The sequence below is a fragment of the Photinus pyralis genome, unplaced genomic scaffold (genome assembly GCF_008802855.1).
Source record: "Photinus pyralis isolate 1611_PpyrPB1 unplaced genomic scaffold, Ppyr1.3 Ppyr1.4_LG6, whole genome shotgun sequence".
Lineage (NCBI taxonomy): Eukaryota > Metazoa > Arthropoda > Insecta > Coleoptera > Lampyridae > Photinus > Photinus pyralis.
In genome coordinates this window covers 5,996,954-6,018,970 of record NW_022170663.1, presented here as the reverse complement: position 1 = coordinate 6,018,970, position 22,017 = coordinate 5,996,954, and the positions used below count along the sequence as shown (strand labels likewise).

Below are 22,017 nucleotides of genomic sequence, written 5' to 3'. Positions count from 1 at the left end.
CCAAAGGGCCGCATAGCGATACGGCACTATGCATTATTCAACGTCGCGAGATTCGATATTACTTCCGATTCTTTCAACTTATTCGTATATTTTCAAATGTAAGTAGTAGGTACGATGACCATGCTTGATTATAACTCTTTTAAATAGTAAAATCCAGTGCAGATGAACTTATTTTATCTAACACGAAGTAAAAGTGATATAAGGATAACGAACATTTAACAATGTGCAAGTACCTAAATTGTCTCTGATCATAGAATAGAATTTAAATGATACATTGAACTGCTAAAGAAAGCTGCGAATGGAGTAAGTATTGAGATTCGTTGTATAAAGGCAATATATTCCTTTAAGGAATATTTTCACTTTGAAAACGATTTCTGTAACAACGCCTTTTTAGTAACAATTATATCAATTATTAGTCTGAATTTGGGATAGGCAACTAGGCTGCGGTTTATTAATTAATTAATTAATTACCGGAGTCGTTTATGTGGCTGTATAAAATCATACATTGCGTCAATCAAAGACATACACAGTGAAAAATGTGTGGTACACTTCCTGCGAAGCAGGACGGGCTCAACTGGTATAACATTATATTATTGAGAGAGAAACATAACATCATAACGTAGTATCTAACTGTTATAAGACATAGTTATATAAACGTTATGTACCATGTATGGTACTACGTTATACAGTGACAAAATCATGTTTAATTAATATTTTTAATTACATTTACTTTATCAGTAACAAACACATTTCAAATAGAAGCCTTCTGGTGAAACGCAGGTGCTACGCTAGTAGAAGTCAATGATTGATGCTGGATTTTCAGAAGTTAATGGCTTGCTCTCTCATCACCTATTTCTTTTTGCTGGGGCATGGTCAAAGGTAAAACGCATTCTCAGATTTTCATTGCATTACATAATGAGTCAATAATAACACAATGCCCTTTATTAAAAATTTAGAATTCATATTCGCAGCTTCCGACTTCGAGATTAGTTGTTGCACTTGAAGTTTTACTTCATACGCAACAGATTTGGCAAAGTTAAAAGTTTTTGGCACGGAAGAAACCTACAAGAGCAATTGAAGAAGTTCTTTTTTCATCTGTCACTTACTATACGGTTCCATTCGTTTACGATGTCAGTTGTATTCAGGTGTAATGAAGGAGTGATGACCCATAAAACTATAAAAATGACCATCAGCTTCATTTCTGCGCATTATGTTCGCATAGTTCTATAAATTTATCGTTCATTGAATTGTCACTGTCAAGGGTTTCTATAGCAGTTTACTAGGGTTCAATTTTTCACCAGCAGAAGAGACATTACTAACAGATTTCCCATTATCCATTAGATCATGATGGTCTGGTCATTTCATCCCATGCTGTCGTGTCGTTCTGAAGTGTCTTCCCAAACAAATATTGGTTTTTCTTAAACTAAATACTAGTCACTATCAATCCGTCTTGGTTTTTAAATTGCCTCTAATCGTCAGTCGCGCCCGGGAGTCTGAGCGAGGACTCATAATGAAATAAAGTCAACGTGGAATTTAATAAGCGTGCAGGTTCTGAAAAGACATGAAATTGATTAACAACCGTTAGGGCGTTTGGGTTTCCGTGCGGCTCTAGATCGACCTAGAGGATTTTATAATCGGTCCGTGCAGAACGTTACTGGACGATCAATTTCAGTTCCAAATCGAAGATCTTAGTCGGTCCGTGCAAATCACAGCTGAAGGAAAGGTAGTTTTCATTCTGATTGAAGGTTGTAACCAGAACGCATCTATAACTCCTGGTATACAAACCACAAAGGTATTTATGAACAATTCCTCTAACGCGTTGCAGTTTCTCCGCTTCACCTCAATTGCCATTTGTTGCCGTTTGCCTTGTTGTATATTTGAACTAGCGGCGTAGTGTATCGAACAATGGGGTACATATGAAAAAGGTGGCTCATGGAAGATTCGACAGGTGCCCATTCCATTCTCGAATTTACACGGTGGTCGAGGTTAATCGGTGGTCGATACGATCTATGTGTTTTGAAAGCCGTGTGTTGTCTCAAGCTGTGAATACTGCCCTTTTTCTTATCTTCAGCCTAATGAACATTAGCACTGTTCTAAACGTTTCATCAATCGCAATGTTTGCAACATCACTTTATCGTTTGCTGTTAATTTTTTGTTTTTGAATCTTTTGAGTTTACCGACCACCTACTTATGCAATCCACAGATAAGAGCCATTGTTTGTGAAGTAATTATCAAATGTAAATCCATAGGATAAGGAATAGACTGATATATTGATTAGAATTATTAGAACACTTTAGATATCAAAGTCCTGTTCGCAACAAATCAGGACTTTGAAAGGATCTTTTTTGTGATTTTTTGAATTTTTAACCCAGCGACAGACGTGTAATGGTACATCCACCCACATGTTCCTATTCTTAACTTTTCTTCTACGTGTGCATTATTTTGCAAATTATCCAGACTGCTTAGAAATAAAATAAATAAAATTGAATTTCCTATAGGAACTAGGACAAAAGACTATACAAAAGTCTAGTCTGAGTCCCACCACAATGTCAAGAACTTCTCTTGACACACCCATTAGAATTACGGCTCTGGGAAGTACCATACTCCAATCGAAGCTATTTTATTAGGATTTCTAGGTTTCTAGTTCTAAACTGATAGTATGTGAAAATGTGGGAAATTCCGTTTACCTTAGGCAAGTACTATCATTTCGTGATATACTGTGGGGCATTGCATGGTGCAGTATAAATAGTACCACGCACTGATTAGAGGAAATTCTTGAAGTAAAATCTGCAAGTGAATTAAATCCGCTGCGTTGGGCAAATTTGTACTAACTTACCTTAGTGATATAACTGAAACGTTGAAGTACAGCGATGAAGATTTCCTTGATATTCGTGCTGCTGTTAGTTTGTTCCGTTGTGGTTTTTGAGCCAGCCGAAGGCAGATGGAAGGGCTGGAAGAAAATTGTATGTACATGGAATATTTAGAACGATTTTAATTATATTCATTTAGGAAAAGGCTATAAAGAAGATTAGAGATACGGCTCAGAAAACTTTGCCAATTGCTGGAGGTATAATAGATATAAAAAACAAGGTTGGTTAACAATTATCTTCTATGCTGTTTGACTAGTATATGTATATCACGCAAAAATTTGAAAAAATATTTAAATGTATTTCTCTCTTATTCACATTTAACATGTACTGATGTGCTAATATTAAATAGTTCACTTTATATTGTATAGACAGCTTCGATTAATTAATGTCATATTTTTTATTTGATTAAGGCCTAAAGTTTGATGGTAAATTTATTACAACTTATAACTATAAATGAAGAAGTAAAATTTTCTGGGCGTTGTTTTCTTTACATCCCCATTTCCTTTAAATGTTGCAGGCGCTCCAAAGCAGAATCACAAGCAATACAACAGAAATGTATGAAAGCTGAACCATCTACCGTAAACTAAACTTCTCCGCTGAACTTTTTAGGATGAACAAACAGAATATAAACAAAAGAACCAGCTGGGTTGTAGTATAAACTAAATAGCTATTTCAAAACTCCCTAAGAAAAAGCTCACATTTCAATCAAGAATCAAAGGACGTTTTGTGAACTTGAAGTTATAGAGCCCCCCTCCGGGTGAGCTCAAGGGCTGTTGTGGAGGCGAATCCGCAAAGATGGTGAATATTTCTGTCTGTTTCGAGATGATTCGCGGAATCTTGTTCTGTCGTCATGCCGGCGCTGGGGCTTCGTCCGAAGAGATGCAGGTTCTCTTATGCTTGTCGTCTTGGATCGGCCGGTCGTAGACATAGGGAAAAACAATACACATAAACCCTACTTATGTGTACTTTTTATTGAATAGCACTGTAGAATTCCACACACAATCTATTCACCGGATTAATTGATCGCATGATTATCTCCAAAAACAGATGACTAAGCAATTTGCTTTTTTTTTCTGATTGTAGGTAGCAATACGATGTGTCATGAATTTCAACTAGATAAAGATAAAAAGAATAATATTTTTAATTCTCCCGGAAATTTGCCCCGTTCCAAATGGAACTTTTTCCACTCGCCTTTTGCGGTAGGTTAAGTAACCCTAAGTTGATTCGTCTTTACCATTTGGAATTGAGTTATACCATATTCTTACTTGTTCTAATTCCAGTTTGATCATTTAAAAGAAATCTACCTTTAATATCCCGAGCAAGGGTGGAAAGGTGTGTTTCCTACACGATTTCTATATTAGCAAAATGACCCCTCCTGTGATAAGTCCAGTTACGAGATTTGTTGGCACTAAAACAACAAGTGCCAAAGATCGGTTGTGATATTGATCAGTTAAACTGGCGGATCGCGTGCAATATGCTGGTAGTTTAAGGAACCGGGGTGGAAATATGGAAGTTGTTTCAATCCCCGCAACTGTATGGTAGGACAGTTAATTGCTCCTTCTTCGAAAATAGCCATCGAAATAGTATGATAGAACGATAATCACCTAGGACTGTATCTCCGATACAACTGTCGTCGTTCTTGCGAGACACAACAGTGTTAAGAGAGGGGCAGTTTCTAGAACATTATCGAAGCACAATCCAGTCATATATTTGTATTACTCTTGAAAGTTGAATGTAACCTGCAGGTATTTTTTAGAAATTCCCCACCTTATCGATATCGAAAATATTAAGTGTTCTAAGATATCTGTAATTATCTTCTCTCTCGAGACGCTCATATCTGATATATAAGGGCAACCAAGCGTTGTCCAGCTGCAGTAATTTGTAAACATGAATGTATCAAAACTGTTCGTATTTCTGGTACTGATTATCGCCAGCCTTTTTGCACAGACGGAAGGAAAATGGAAAGGATGGAGGAGACTTGTAAGTATTTACTAAAACGAATTGGCATTAGTGTAACGTTGTGTTTTCTAGGAAAAAGCTGGGAAGAAGGTTTTCGACGCGGGGGTTGCTATTGCGATAGCGAAAGGAAAGCGGGGTTGAGGACGGCGTAGTTTACTATCATTGATATAGCTTAAATATATACATAATGTCGCAGAATCAACAAACCAGGACATTTTACTGATTTTGAATAAATGGCGTATGACCATATATAAAACTAGTTGTTTGTTCTATTTATTTAGTTCGTATACATTTATATTTGTACTGTCATTCATTATTCCATCAATAATCTTCGCCAATATTTGCTTTATGCCAATCCTGATGGTCGTGTTATCGTTCGCTTTGTTTCATGTTTATTTACTAAACAACCAATATATTATTTATATATTGTTTTATATTGTTTAAAACAACAATCCAATTCCCCCCCCCCCCCCCATACGGGCCACTGGTTAAACTTAATAATAATACATTTTTAAAAACAAATGAAGGTTCAAAATAAACTATAATTATGACGAGTACGTAATTACAACAGTTGTTCAAAATGTCCGCCGTCTGCTAGTAAACAAGCTTCAGCACGTAGAAAAAAAAGTGCCGGTCTGATCAATAACAGGTAGAGGAACTTTTTATTCAGTTTTCGTTGTATAACACCATCCCACAGTCCGTGTGCGCGAATTTCGAAACACCTTTGTATACATATATAAATATAATGCGGAAGTACAATACAAAAACTTGAAAATATGGAGAATACTTATTGAAAAAACCTAGAGATTTTGAATATATCTGGCGATTCTGACTCTGATTTGTCAGACATAAAAGGCGTACGACTGATAGCGACAGGTGCCTTTCTAGATGCTAGTGAGGATATGGTAGGACTGAATTCCAAACCTTCTGTCATTTTTTTCAAAAATTCTTTCACGTATTTTTACGATTCCGAGGCGTAAAATAATAACATTATGTTTTTGAGACGTCCCTAACTCACTAGCATCTGAAACTACGCACGAAAGTAGTTACTGCAGTTTTAATCTACTAGACGAAAAATACTCCACCAATTCCCTTCACCAAGGTCAAGAATTTCTTAGCCTAGAAAATCCTAGGGCACGAGATTGCACCACAAAATAATGTCACCTCTTACTTTCGTAACTTGGAAATTCGCTTCATCAAAGGGGAGAAAGTGCCCCACCTACCTACACGATTCGTTACAGGAATAAAGAGAAATTGGGAATTGATTTAGTGTAAATTATGAAAAATTATTCAACCAGTTTTTATTAATGTTAAAGAAACACAAAATTTTCGATCACCAAGTTACGGTCAGGTTAAATCCAATTTTTCAAGAGACTTTTCCGCATGCAGTCTGTCGACCGATCACCAGTCGAATTCAATTGTTTTAAAAAAAGGTTATTATATTAGTCGTCAGCATGCATTTGAGAAGTGACAATACTATATCGAAATCTTCGTTTTTTAAATGGCCGATGAACACGCCACGGGCAGAACCGATGCTCGTACTATTTTATCGGTCCGCGAATATGTGAACGGTATAATTTAAAACAATTGATGGGATGGATCATCAGTCCTGATCATCGGTCCTGAGTGAAACGGACCTTCGGGTGTTTCATATGCTAACACAGACCCTACTAGTACTAAAACTATAGTTATAGTAGGCTAACATCAATATTTAAATTTGAGATTTAATGAAGGCCCGTTTCACAAAGGATGTATGATCAGGACTAACGTACAAGGTCACGTGACGTTCTATGGTTTTAGGATTTTCCCAAGATCATTGTTCCGAAAATCATGGGATTTCCCTAGGTCGTGGCTTCGAACTTTGGCCATGGCTTTGAGTGTTGGTTTGCCTCAAAACTCAGACCCACGACTTTGATCCAGAATTTAAGGCCATAACCTTGGGAGAACCGGAGCAATGACCTTAATGACCTTAGGAAATCCCGAGGCAATGACCATGGGAAATCCTGGGGAAACGACCTTGGGATACCCTATGATGGGAATGTAGAATTAACTTTTATGTGTAAATTGGATTATACAGCAAAAAGATTGTTACTGTTTTTGTTAAAATATTTTTGCGTTGTTTTTTATTGAGCGCTCTGCTATAGGGGTACCCTTAATTTCCTAGGTTGTAGTTATAGAGATTTCGTTGTAGTTGTTAATAAGCATTCAGTTGTTTTTATTTCAAAAACAAATGAGTAATGAAAAACAATTTATTTTTTTTAAATAGTACTCTTTCATTGGGCTCATTTGATAGAGATTTTTTTTCTCTTTTCAGTGACTTAACATGCTAGCACCCTTATACAAGAAATAAAAATCTTGTTTAACTTTTCGTGACGGATTAGGTCACAGCCTTGCAGTTAATTGCGAACATTTTGAACACTTACTGCGATAAAAACCATTTTATTGCTATTTCGTTTTGTCTTCACGGTTCAATAAGAAACGTACACGATCATTTGTTTTATTTTGATACAAGAAACGGAAAAGAAACAAAACGGTTCGGCGAAGAAACGGCAGCGCTGAAACCGCTCGACGAAGAAACGGCGGCGCTGAAACGACGGCGATGAAACGGCGGCGCTGAACAGTCCTAGACCGAAAAAAGGTTGTTGGCCATTTTTACTAGCGAGGGTGAGGTGAGGTACTGCAGCGACTGGCCTAGTGGTTGGATATTTATATGTAGAGATCGCCATGACAGTGGTTCCCCGTTCAAAAACGTGGGGGATTTTACCATTGCTAAGAAGTATGAGGCAACGAACTCCTAATTTAAGTTGTCAGTTTATCAGATAGCTCTTACGCAACACAGTTTTTGCGAAAACCGCTATTTAAATGATTGATGTCATTTGAGATAATTTCCTTTTTTACTTCATTCTTGAAAATGGGGTTTTCCGCGTTTTTTCAAAAACCTTGAAAATGAACTACAAGCACATTAAAAAAATTAGTGGTACTCATTTTTTTGTCAAGAGAAATCGTTGTGATTAGCAAACACGATTTTAAAATGAACGGCGTTTGAAAAGTTTCGAATGACCGCCACGTTGCAGTGACGTCACTACGCGCGTTGGCGCTCAGCCGTAGCATTGCTTACAATCGATTCAGAGAAAGAAAACTTATTGCATTTGTACCTGAGTGTGATAGCAGAAGTCATCGCGAACCTAATAAATTGTATATAAACGTCCCAACAGAAAATATACGAAAAAAGTTCGACGTGATACCGCGAGTTTGACATCCCATTTGTATTGTTGTGAAGACGATTCTAATTAATTAAAGTACATAATGTCGATTTACTTTCAGTCAGTTATCGACGAAAATCCATCGATATATAATATTGTAATTGTAATTCAGAATATGATTTACTTCGAACTCTGTTCTGGGCATATCTGTGCCCTTACAGCGCACACATTTTTCTCTATTTTCACTTCCACATATCCAACACCCTAATTTTCTCGTTGAAATCCGTAAGGTGCATACTGTATTAGGTACCTACACTATACCTTGCACTATACACACATAACTTGATGTTATACTTCCTATGAACCATAACAGATTTGCTTCTGGGCTTTGACTCCACTCAAACGAGTGGCATGGAAAAACTTACTTTTCGAGAAAAAGGCGGCGACCATTAACACTTCAACCTTTTTGGCAGACTATCTAACTGTCCCTTTACGAACCAGTCAGAACTCAGTTTATGGCAGATTGCCATAATAAGTCGAATCGAACTCCTATCAGTGTCATGCACTAATATAACTCCCGATCGGCAACCCGCGTAGTGACGTATGCGACGCTCGGCCAATATCGGCATGTCGTCGGTTGCATGACAAAATTTGAAAGTTTTACGATATTATATGTTGTTTATTGACATGCTGCAATTAGGAAAAAATGTTTTGTATATGAGATGTTTAATTACAGGTTATAAACTTTACAGTAAGACACAAAAAAGTTACAATATTTTTTTTCAGGAAGACCCTATTAAGCGCATGTACAAACTATAACTGCCAAACTATTTTCACTGATGGCACGGTTTGTAACGTGTCATTTTTTTGTAGTTTTAGCGATGTGGTTCCCCGTCGTCTTTAGATGTACGCAAGTAGGTTATGCGCCATTCACTGTCGAGTTTCCTTTACAAAGAATGTACTGGGGAATTTCTCTAATTAGTGGAACCACCTGCAGGTTATAAAATCAGTAAGCAATAAAATGTAATCTTTTTTTGTCCACGTTTGTTGTAAGGAATTTATTTAAATTTTAAAACAATTATTAATCAGGGTGTATTCTTTCTGACAAAAATGTCTGTATTGTGACTATGCTAGGTGATGAAGAATGTTTCGAAAGAAAAAAAGCTCTGCATCTCCACCTTCAATGATAAACCATATAGTCCAGTACTTGACAGCACTTTTGTGGGAAAGTTTAAGTATGGAGAATTTTTTGACAGAAATGTTTAGTAGATGTATCTGGTACGTGTACCCTGCTATGCGTCATTAAATGGTGGATGCTCGATTACACAACGGTTCGTAACTATGTTAATATTTCATTATGATTATAGTACAGGGTGCCCATTATGTATGGAATATAGTATATATCTCGGTAAATATCGACTGTATACAAAATGTTTCTATATGAAAGTTGTTTAACATTTTATTTTCTATAATATAGCAGCACTGTATCATGTAGAACATTGTGAGGACACGAATACTTCACAAGTTCTGCAGAGGCACCTCTAAAAAGCATTATGCGGGTCACTCTGTAATTGGGCGCAAGCCTGTTGAGGGTCCAGAACAAGAGAAGGATTATAAATAAATTAAAAATAAAAACAAACAAGTATAAATTGTGCACAACTCTTGTGCAGATAAAGCGCATTTTTTTTTAACCGAAATAGCTTTTGTTTTGACACCAATGAATATATTTCTTGCAGACGTCTCAATCGCCCTTTGTGAGTACCCCCTTTTGACGATAAGATGTCGAGGTGGAGGGCTATGGTTGGTAGAAATTAATTCCTTCCGTTGAGACCTTTCATTAGAGTACCATGAAGAATAAAACTAGTTCCACCACCTCCCCCTCCTCCCCGTACTTTGATACGAGAACAGAAAGGAGAGTAGAGAGTAGAAAACGGTTCCTCTCGTTTTAATAGCCCCCTCCCCCTCAGGCCCCGTTGCTCGCTGATCTCGAAAGAGTCGTACGGGAAAGTTATAGTTTGTACAAACCAATTTATTTCGATGAGACCTTTCATTAGAATACCATGAATACCCTCATATTTTAAAGTTTAACTTGGCACCACTAAAGGTATGCGTATGCAAAATCTGATACCAATTTTTTTTTTTGGCTTGGACTATTTGTCATTCGGCCAGTCGCATGGTGGTTATTTATTTATGATTTTTTTATAGCCGTATATTTGCTTCTGCTAAGAACTTTATTAGGCATGATTGTCGTACGTAAAAGCCTTTTACTATAAAAACAGCAAAAAATTTGTGAGGCCTTTTAGACAGCGAAATTTGATTGCCGTCTGGAACACCTTCAAGGTATAGGCTACGTACTGCAAAAAATTCCAGAACTCTAGGACCATTCCCCTAGAAGTAGTTCGAAACGGCAGAAGTGGGTCCGGACGGACGGACAAAATGCAAACAATAGCACACTTTTTTTAATTTTTAAAAAATGCGCTAAAAACTTCCCTTAACGTAAAATGTTACTGAGGAGGCTTACGTACTTCGCCCAATTTCAGAATAATTCGGTTTCAGGACTGCACATTGTGGATTTCCACTTCATTTTATCAATTTAGTACAACCAAAAGTTTACGAACTATGCGAAAAGGTTCGGCAAATTAGTTGTAACGACTGTTCCAAATTTATCCCTTTTCTTTCTTTCTGTAACGGGATTTCGCTATACAGGAATTTTTTATTGATAAAAATGCGCATGCTATATTTATAGAGCCACTGTTGCTATATTTACGTATGCATGTAACCTTAAACCTACGAATGTCTGTATTTTAGCATTGAGAGGAAGTTATATTTGTTTCATGTACTTTCACCCGAATTGGGATACTATTTCACCGAGACGAGGCTAAAAGGCAATTAGCAATCTAAAGTAAAAATCGCGGTTAGAAAAGCAAATTTATTTCACATGTAAATAGAATAGCATCATAAATACTGCTCTACGTATGTATATTCAGAATGAGGTAAATTAAATGACTCATTATATGTATTTCAGATAACCGGAGCTCGTTTAAAAATTACAAAAGCTTGTAGAAGAGGCGCGCAGAACTTATAAACGCTTCGTAGTAAGATAGGCGGAACTTAATTTCAGTAGATTCCCATTTTTCAAAATTTACAAATTTTAACAATCAAAAATTTATTTATCTACAAAGTACTGAAAGAGTTCTTCGAAAGGTCCGAGTGTTTTAGAACTAAAAAATATGAAAGACATACGCGAGGTAAAGACAAGGATAAAGTAAAGCCGCTCAAACCTAATTTTACGACCTTTCGAAAAACTTTTCTTTATGTCGGTCCCATAATTTATAATTACATAGTTGATCATTGCCCGGAATTGTGTAGGAATGTAAAGCAATTAAAGAAATGGTTGTATAACAACAACACCATATATGATAGTATCCTAGCAACGTTATGATCAAAATATCGAGCCGTATATACCAAACTTTTTTTTTTCCTTTTTGTTTCTCGATCAATTGATACCGTATATAATCAATTCAAATTATGCACTGCAGAAAGCGGCACATACCTGTTCTTTATGAAGTAGTATTTGTAAGTCGGTGGTGGAGTAATTTTTCCCACCATTTTCTCCTAGAGTTAGTTAAGTATAAATGTTTTTTTATTATACCTGAACTACAATCTCCGTTTTAAACACTTAAATGCGTGCGAAAAAGGGCCTTTAAAACACACGTGCTTTAAAGTTGCTAAGTAACGATACTTCAAGTATGACTTTTAAAACTGTCATCTGGATGAAATAAAAAAATCCTCTTAGGTCGCTTTCTGTAAATGCAGAACATTTCTTTGGCTTTTGTACCTATCCTTTGGTTGAAGCTTTCACAAACGCGCGTAATTTAGGGTATGCTTCCAAATCTGTTCCACTTTTTAATCGCAGCATTGCTTTAAAGTTTTGAATGAATGCACCAAAATATAGAAGATTTAAATACCTTTGACATTTCCTTCATATATGCCAGCATTATGGATGCATTTAAGACTGTATTCGTAACTTCCTATTCATCCATGGAAACAACTTTTCATATTCTTTATAATAGGCTTTACTGGAGTTGGATTTTACACCTACCAACGTTTGTTTAGATTTTACAACAATCGATTTAATGGACGGTGTATTATCTTTTTCAACGGAAATCGTTTAATTCACATTGACGATGATTTTTTAAGCAAACGTCAAGTGACATTTCCATGGCAATCGTGAAATTACGAACACCCAGCCCACTTAATTAGACATGTATTCGAGTATAACGTCAATATGATTTTATTGTATTTCCTATTTTTAAATTATACTGCAGGTATAATCAAAAATACTATAAGATACACGTGTATAATTGGTCTTTAAAGCACTTGCAACGTTAAAGGCACTCCGCTTTGCGTCGTGCCTTTAAACTCGTTGCGCGTGCTTTAAAGACTTGATTATACACTTGTATCTTAATATACTATTATAAGCTTTTTTACAATGGAGAATAAAATTGATTTGATTTGATTTGATTTGATTTGAGATACTCATGGCCGTTTGCACCGACAAATTTAAGTGGAGCTTAGCTTAAGCGTAGCTTTAAAATCCATGGTAACGATTATTGAGACAATGGTTGCCATGGATTTTAAGCTACGCTTAAGCTAAGCTCGGCTTAAATATGTCGGTGCAAACGGCCATAAGAGAAGAGCTATAAATATAAGTGAGCACCAGTGTAAAAAAAAGTGATTCCACAGGCATCTCGGACGTGGAACGTATGCCAGTTGCCTCGCGCAGTCAAACCATTCGTTGTCGTTGTCAAGCAAATCTTCTTCGCAACGATACTTAGAAAAACGAAAACTATACCGAAGCACCAAGTATCATCTCCATAGAGCGGTAGCAGTGCCCGAAAGAGAGTTTCAGCAGCATCTCGAGCACGAGGTACTCGAGAATTTCCATAACAGAAGACAGCGAGTTTGTTTCGTTAGCGATCTGTTCAAAGTCCAAAACCACGCCTAGATTTTGGTCGGTCCGTGTGCGTTCAACTACATCTAAACTCTGGGGGCGGATCCAGACCACTTCACAACGAAGTATGATTTGGCGTATGAATTAACCACTTACCTCACAGCATCGTTTCGCCTCAACTCCCATTTATTAATGTGGCGATATTTTAAGAAAAGTATGAGCCAACTCACAGCTAATAAAGATTATTGAGTTATTGTTTATTTTTTTCCCCTTATCCTTGAGGCCAGATATTAACCGACGAGCAGCCGAGGCATATTAATATATTTTGCATCACAAAAACCACATAATATATAATTGTATTAATATACCTCGGCTGCTCGCCAGTTAATAACCCTCTTCTGGTCTAAGGGGTAAAGGGTAAATAATAAGTCAATAATCTTTATGAAAATTTGAGATTATTTTTTTAAAGAACACATATTAGTTAATTGTGCTTGAGACGAAACAATCCTGTAACGTAAATGATTAAACCACACTCTATTTTTCTAAACATTCTGTACAATAAAATATAACGAACTACCGATAAGTAAACATAAATCTTTTGCAATCAATGTCTGTAATTTTTATACGTAGATAAAGATGACTATGATATCTGCACAAAGCCAAAAATACGTGAGGGATTTTTTTGTTATCAATGATAACGTTATTTGTTTTTAAAATTATCACCCATTTAATGTGATGTAACTGTATAATATTAAACAGGCATTACGCAATTTTGAAACTCGGCAAGTTATCGGACATATGAATCCGAGGTAGTATATTATATTTTAGGAGTTAATTGTGTCCATTGCGTGTAATTGCATAATTTTCGGGTTCGTTTGTTTATGAAATCAGGATTAGTTCTCCATAGATAGCCACATAACACTCATACAACTTTTAAATGCGAAATCAAAGGTTCTGACAATAGTTCAGGAACGTGAAGAACACAACAGATACTAAGATGACGACATGTGCTTTTTCTGACTCGGGGATTTCCTAAATCGTTGTGCAATAAAAAGTAAATAAGGGTTATCGTACCCAAAGACTGAAGGGACAACTCCTCTTAGAAAAATCACCACAACTACAATTGCAAAAAGTGATAAAATCATTCATGTTTTTTGTAGTGTTATTCTTCAAAAATGGTTAATAAAACCATAATACCACCACTGCAAGTTAATTTTAAAAATTACTCACACGTCTAAGAGGTTTTTCAGTTTCATAAACGATGATCATTAATGGTAAAACTTTATCATAAAATGACCTAGAAATAGTTCCTTGGTGCAAGTCTTGTGATCATTCGGAATAAAATAACAAAGTAAGTATGTGCTAGGTATAACCGTTGAGGAAAAAATTTTGCAGTCGGGACGATAATCAAAAACGGGAAAAGTCAATATAAGTCTTATTTGCAAACACACTTCGCTTTCAAATATGATTGTAACAGAAAAACTCATCAATTGGCCGATATCAGTCACATACGTGATTAGATAAAAGAGATTCTTAAAAATCTTCGGGCCATATAGTGAGGGAAGGGGAAATATATACAACATAAATACCCAGACCGTAAGCGATTTACACATTGAAATGCGTTTTGCTAACTGACGCTATAAAAATGGTGCTAAAGTATTTTTCTCTATTTGTGGTGTTGACGATTTGGTCACAAACTTTGGCAGAACCCTTAAGACGTAGACCGACATCATCTGGTGATGGGTTAAGTCAATCTATCGATGTGAGTGCTGATCCTTCTGGGACAGCATTGTCACGGAATCTGGATTCGGTAGAATATCGACCCGTAGCTGCTAATGGAAATCTTGGAATGCGCTCAATGGCTGCTGGAATACGACGAGGAAGTGGAAATCGAGGGAATAGGCCAAACTTTCGACCAAGACCACCGTCAGTGTTTCGCCCAAGGCCTCAGCCAATACATCAACCAAGGCCTCATCCAATCCCTCGGCCAAGGCCTCTACCAATACACCAACCAAGACCTCAACCAATACACCAACCAAGACCTCAACCAATCCCACGGCCTAGGCCTCATCCAATGCCACGACCTGTGCCTCAACCAAGTCCTCAGATTAAGCCTCAACCAAAACCTCAGATCCAACCACAGCCAAAGCCGCAACCAAAGCCTCAGATACAACCACAGCCAAAGCCTCAACCGAAGCCGCAACCAAATCCTCAGCCAAAGCCTCAGATACAACCACAACCAAAACAGCAACCAAATCCTCATATACAACCACAGACAAAGCCGCATCCAATACCGCAACCAAATCCTCAGATGCAACCACAGCCAAAGCCCCAACCAAAGCCTCAGATACAACCACAGCCAAACCCTCATCCGAACCCTCAACCAAAGCCGCACCCAAATCCTCAACCAAAACTTCAGCCAAAGCCTCAGCCACTGCCCCAGTTAAAACCACAGCCAGATCCTCTGCCAAAGCCTCAACCAAACAACAAATTAAACGTGCCCGTTCAAAATAATCAACATTTAGGCAAGGATTTGAAACCCTCGGGACCACCTACGAATTCCGTAAAGGTAAATCATGAGAACCAAAAGGGGGTTGTAGCGAAAGCCGATGTCAGTCACACCCCCGGCCAACCACCAACTGTTAGTGGGGAAGTCAACATCAAAACGCCGGGAAATCACGAGTTCGGCGCAAAAGCTAGTGTACAACCGGGAGTCGGAGGTCAGGGATCAGTGTACGGAAAAGTCAATATCGTTGATGGACCAAAACACAACTTAGACGTGAACATTAAACACGATCGACCTTTTGGCAAGGATTTAAAACCGGGACCACCAACGAATTCGGTGAAGGTGAACTACGAAAACCAAAATGGGGTTGGAGCGAATGTCGGAGTAAGTCATACGCGCGGCGAACCCGGCCAGCCGATTACTATTAGTGGAGGAGCCAACCTCAAAACACCTGGAAATAATGAAATCGGCGCAAATGTCAATATAAAGCCAGGAGTCGGAGGTGAGGGATCTGTATACGGAAAAGTGAACATCCTTGATGGACCAAAGCACAAGTTAGACGTGAGCGTTCAGCAGGATCCACCTTTAAGTAAAGATGCAAAACCCACGGGACAGGCGACGAATTCGATCAATGTGAATTACGGCAACGAAAAAGGTGTTGAAGGGAGCGTCGGCGTCAGTCGTACGCAAGGTGGACCTCTCAAAGGTAACGTCGGTGTCTCGATTCCTATCGTTTCTAAACCGGACGCAAGCGTCAAATTTGAGGCACAGGGTACAAAGGAAGAAGGAAAGAAACCTGACTATCAAATTGGTATCAAAGGCGAGATTAAATTTTAGCATACTGCATGCTTATGAATCGTTTTTGTGGGGTGATGGGTATCATTAGTATATAAGGATTATTTTATGATGTGTAGTTGTTATGTATCACTACCTACCACTTTTATTGAAATTATTTACTTTTAATTAAAAGGCTTGTAGCGTATATCACAGTGATTTTATCTGAATTATTTGTAATTGTTGGTGTAGATAGCAATATCCTAGGCAATATCTATACGAGAGTGAGCAGTACGGTATGCTGGTATAAGAAATTTATACGTGTACCACTTCATTATGAAGAAAACCGGACTTATATTCGAGAAATAAGGCGCGTTAAGATAAGGGTGAGTGTTTAAGCAGATAAGAGTCGAAAAGGCTCTAAAAACCGTCGCTACAAAGCATACCTATACCTTGGCGTGTATAAAATTGCGTGGACGCGTTGTTTACGTTGAGTCCCTTTCGCATTTGGATACGGCGAGGTACTTAAGTAAAAACCTGGTGGGAGAGATGGTTCTTACTGAAACCTTCGAAGTAAATCTATGCCTGTCGAGAGCTTTCTATCACATACTGATTTTTAGCCGAATCGTCAGTGCAAATTTACGTATTGTTAACTCGAGAGATTTAATAGATTGCCTAAAACTTTATTATTAATTAAAAGTTCGAACCGAAAGCCGTATAACCGCGGTTTCTGAAAGAATGGTTGTCTTCACAACTGGATATCGTGTCGTGTAGCGAAGGTGGATGCCTTTATAAATTCGCTTCGAGTTGCCAGTACAGACAAGTTTATTTTCTAAAAGAGACGATTCGACCATGACTATAATTTTAAAACGTGGCTATTTTGAAGCGTTGCTGTATTAATAAAAGGAAGCAAATCTTTTCTCGTTTCGATGCATATTTGGATTAAGGTGTTTCGTGTTTAAATTAATTGTTACTACGGAAGCGTTTGAGTCCAGGCTGCATCACCATTCCGTTGCGACATATTTGTAGTTGCAAGTTACGTAAAAAATCCATTTATTAATCAAAGTTGTGCATGGAATTTGTTTATAATAAGTGCAACAAATTTACCAATAAAACGGTTACCGGTAAAAAGGTTAATGACAATTAATTCAAGCTTTTGTTTGCTGTTACAATAAGTTATAATAGTACCTATATTTTGATATTTGTACTTTGGTGGTATTGTATAAAAATAGGAGTCAGCCGTTTTTGTTTTTTTTTGCATAAGGAATTTGCATTTGAAGTCATTTTAATATTCCTGAAGAGGACGCCTTTCAACTTTAAACTTTAAACTGATGAGATGTCTATATTTTTTATAATAAATGCAAAACTTGTTTTTGTAGTGGAAAAAACAGACATCAGGTTTATGGTTTCTGTTTTACGAATCGCACCATAGGTATGTTATTAATAATAATAATAATAATAATAATAATAACACCAGACACAGACACAGACACTAATCGTTACTTGATTTTAATCCGTGCGATTAGTTAACCAGGCTAGACCTGAGTTCTCACAAGAAACACCGACCATAATAATAATAATACCCATTAGTATTCAACCCAAACGCAAAAGCCTAAACAGCACTTTAGACTCACAACATGACACACAACATACTGTAATATCTCCACTCTTAACTCAACCAACCACACAAACACAACTTCCTGAACAAACAAACGCAATAAATACAAGTAACGCAACATGCACTACAAAGACGCCCTCACCCAATAAAGTTACACGGCCTAGCACAGCTAAAAAACACAATACTCTTTCCTCTCAGAAACACACCTCGTTAGCACAACCCACTCGTACTCAACGCAAACGCAGCAACCTTAACAGCACTAGAGGCTCACAAAATACCGTAATGTCTCCACCAATAATGCGAGCAACAACACAAACACAACCTCTAGAACAAAGAAACACCATAAATACAAGTAACGCAACTTGCACTACAAAGACAGGTCCACCCAATAAAGTTACACGTCCTAGCACAGTTAAAAAACACAAAACTCCTTCTTCACATAAACACACCACGTTATCACAACCCACTCGTATTCAACCGAAACGCGAAAACCTTAACAGAACTACACGCTCACAACATACTGTAATATCTCCACCAAAAACCCAAGCAACCACACAAATACAACCTCAAGAACAAAGAAACACAATAAATACAAGTAACGCAACATGCACTACAAAAACAGGTCCACCCAATAAAATTACACGTCTTAGCACAGTTAAAAAACACAATACTCCTCTTTCTCAGAAACAACCCACTCGTATTCAACCGAAACGCAACAACCTTAAAAGCACTACAGGCTCACAAAATACTGTAATGTCTCCACCAATAACCCAAGCAACAACACAGATACAACCTCAAGAACAAAGAAACACCATAAATACAAGTAACGCAACATGCACTACAAAGACAGGTCCACCCAATAAAGTTACACGTCCTAGCACAGTTAAAAAACACAAAACTCCTTCTTCACAGAAACACACCACATTATCACAACCAACTCGGATTCAACCGAAACGTGAAAACCTTAACAGAACTACATGCTCACAACATACTGTAATACCCCCACCAAAAACCCAAGCAACCACACAAATACAACCTCAAGAACAAAGAAACACCATAAATACAAGTAACGCAACTGCACTACAAAAACAGGTCCACCCAATAAAGTTACACGCCCTAGCACACTTAAAAAACACATAACTCCTTCTTCACAGAAACACACCACATTGTCACAACCCACTCGTATACAACCGAAGCGCAAAAACCTTAACAGCACCACAGGCTCACAAAATACTGCAATATCTCCACCAAAAACCCAAACAACCTCACAAATACGACCTCAGGAACAAAGAAACACCATAAATACAATTAAAAAACACAAAACTCCTTCTTCACATAAACACACCACGTTATCACAACCCACTCGTATTCAACCCAAACGCAAAGCCAAAGAAACACTTACACAATAAACTCTATTTAATAAAATTACAGGAATTATTATAATGATATTTTTGTTTTGTTTTCTTCTTTCCTGATAGCGTTGGCTATTGTGGCCATTAATAGCTATGTTGGTAAGTATGAATTACATACTATCCCTAGATTTCCAATGCAGTGTGTGAATATTTTTTTTTTTTAGGACCCTACATAACTTCACCAGACACAGACACAGACACTAATCGTTACTTGATTTTAATCCGTGCGATTAGTTAACCAGGCTAGACCTGAGTTCTCACAAGAAACACCGACCATAATAATAATAATAATAATAATAATAATAATAATAATAAATGTCTTTAATAAGTACGTAGGTTAAATTACATAGAAATGTGTACAAAGGGCGAGATTCAGTAATGGAATGAAACATACATACCATTTCTGCTCTTCCATCTAACCCATGTGATTCCGTTCATTAACAGAAAATACAAAAAAAAATAAAAATAATATATCTAGCAAAAAAAAACCTCAAATTAAATTGTAAAATATCATTGAGAAGAAGATTGTTCGTGCAATAACCTCGACATGGTAGCTAATCTAAATGTTTTGTAAGGCATGCTTTTGATATCCATAGCTAGGGAATTATACCATTTGCTGATGTTGTAGGTAAAAGATCTTTCATACATAGCTGTGGCGTGCGAGGGAGGTGTAAGCAAACCTTTGTTTCTCAAATTTAGCGTATGTACATCAGTTTTGTATTTTAATTTGCGGTATAAATAGGTGGGTTGATTATTAACTAAAATTTTATAATACGTGCTAGCAGCATGTCCAGCTCTTCTATTATGCATATTTAACCATTTTAGATCGATCAACTTGTGACTTACATGATCATATTTCCTCATTCCGAAAATCAATCTCACACAACTATTTTGTACTTTCTGCACACGTTTGTTATCAAAACTAGTTAAACAAGGACCATATACTACATCCGCGTGGTCAAATTGTGACAAAACCAAAGAGGAGCAGAGAAGCACACGAGTAGACCAATCCAAGCAATTCCGCATATGATATATCGTTTTAAGCGACGCATAAGATTTTCTAAGACAAGATGAGATGTGTGGTGTAAATCTTAGAGCGGAGTCAATATCAACACCAAGATTCCTAACCGTGTCAGCTAGTGGTATCAGAGTCCCACAACAAGTTACCTTGATGTCATTCAAAGACTTGAGTCGATCGGTTTTTTTACCAAACAATATCGCCATGCATTTGGTTGGATTTAACTGTAGACAGTGCTTAATGGAAAACTATTCAATGTTATACAAGTCATAATTGATAGCCGCTATTGCTTGTTGAACTTCGGTTGGATAGAAGGATAAATACAATTGAGTGTCATCTGCATAGCAGTGTAATGTAGACGAGGAGGAATATAAGTGCATTTGAGAAACATATATACAAAACAACATAGGGCCTAGTACGGACCCCTGCGGGACTCCATTTAGTACGGTTTGGTAGGAGGACAATTGATTTTCATATTTCACAGCTTGCGTCCTGAACGATAGGTAATTGTTAAGCATTTGTACGGATATATCTGACATCCCGATGTACCTTAGTATTGAAACGAGGAGTTGGTGGTTCAGCATATCGAATGCCTTGGTAAAGTCTAATAGCACCAAAAGTGACAACTTGCCGAGATCACTAGCCGTTAATATGTCTTCAGTTATCTTTAACAGCGCAGTAGTGCAGCTGTGGTTAGGTCTAAAGCCAGATTGGCACTCCGGAAGTATATTATATTTTGATATATGTTCTTGAAACTGAGTAAGCATAATTTTTTCCAGCACCTTGGAAAGTACGGGCAAAACACTAATGGGACGAATATGTTTAAAGTCAGTCACCTCAGAGGTTTTGCGTATAGGGACAACAATTGTTGGTTTCCAGGATGAAGGAAATACCCCATTACGCATGCAGTAGTTGTAGATGTGCGTTAAATATGGTAACAAAAAAGGAAGACATAAACGAATAGTTAAAATATTACACCTGTTATTATTGTAAAATAGCAATAAATCCTTATCAGGTTGTAATGAAGCAGTGGACTGCAGAAAGTGATTATTCAGAGCTTCCACATCAGTAAAATGATCCGGCAAGATGACATTATTATTGGACCAAATATTAAGTTTTCTGATTTCTTGCCACATCTTCCTGCTATCGGAAGCACTTAGCACTGTTTTGTAATAAGCCTTTTTTTCCTTAGCAATAGCAGAATTGACAATGTTTCGTAGTAGCTTGTAAGACACCCAGTCTACCTCCAGTTTACAACGTTTATAGCGAGATAGTGCATTGTCTCTAGTTCTCATCATTTCCCGAATGCATGGCGTTAACCAAGGAGCAAACTTTTTGGTAATGCGATAGGTCCTGAATGGAGCAAACACATTTAAAAGAATTACTCACTTGTTTGATTAGAAACTCACTTCCACTCAAATCACAGAAAAGAAGGGGAAGCTTTTCAATAGCCCTGATTTGAATTTGGATTTGATGGTTTTTGTTACTAAAGTTTTTATTTAAATTTCATTCTCCCCATTTCTTGCGTATTATTTATGCTGGCCGATACTTAGAGCGACTTACACGGTAATGTACCATGGGTTTCACTTATAGTTTTGATTTTTGGTATTGAGTTGCGCCGTCGCGTCGCTTCTCGGCGAGACCTGGGATATTATACACTTTTGTGTGTACTGTCTCCTATTTGTTGGTTTCACAACACAACG

At 37.3% G+C, this 22,017-nt stretch overlaps 1 protein-coding gene and 1 long non-coding RNA gene across 2 annotated transcripts; both read left to right on the top strand.

The window, feature by feature from the left end:
• Nucleotides 1-2,716: 2,716 nt before the first annotated feature.
• On the top strand, nucleotides 2,717-3,342 carry LOC116173449. Its single transcript, XR_004145943.1, has 2 exons — nucleotides 2,717-2,963; nucleotides 3,010-3,342. It is a non-coding gene; the product is annotated as an uncharacterized LOC116173449 (long non-coding RNA).
• Nucleotides 3,343-14,596: 11,254 nt separating this feature from the next.
• On the top strand, nucleotides 14,597-16,493 carry LOC116173448 (circumsporozoite protein-like). The gene has a single exon (XM_031490937.1). The coding sequence runs from the start codon at nucleotides 14,632-14,634 to the stop codon at nucleotides 16,327-16,329; it is 1,698 nt and encodes a 565-aa protein (XP_031346797.1). The 5' UTR covers nucleotides 14,597-14,631; the 3' UTR covers nucleotides 16,330-16,493.
• Nucleotides 16,494-22,017: the final 5,524 nt, after the last annotated feature.

Excerpts from the sequence above, each read along its gene's own strand:
- LOC116173448 (XM_031490937.1), top strand. The coding sequence starts at position 14,632 with ATGGTGCTAAAGTATTTTTCTCTATTTGTGGTGTTGACGATTTGGTCA.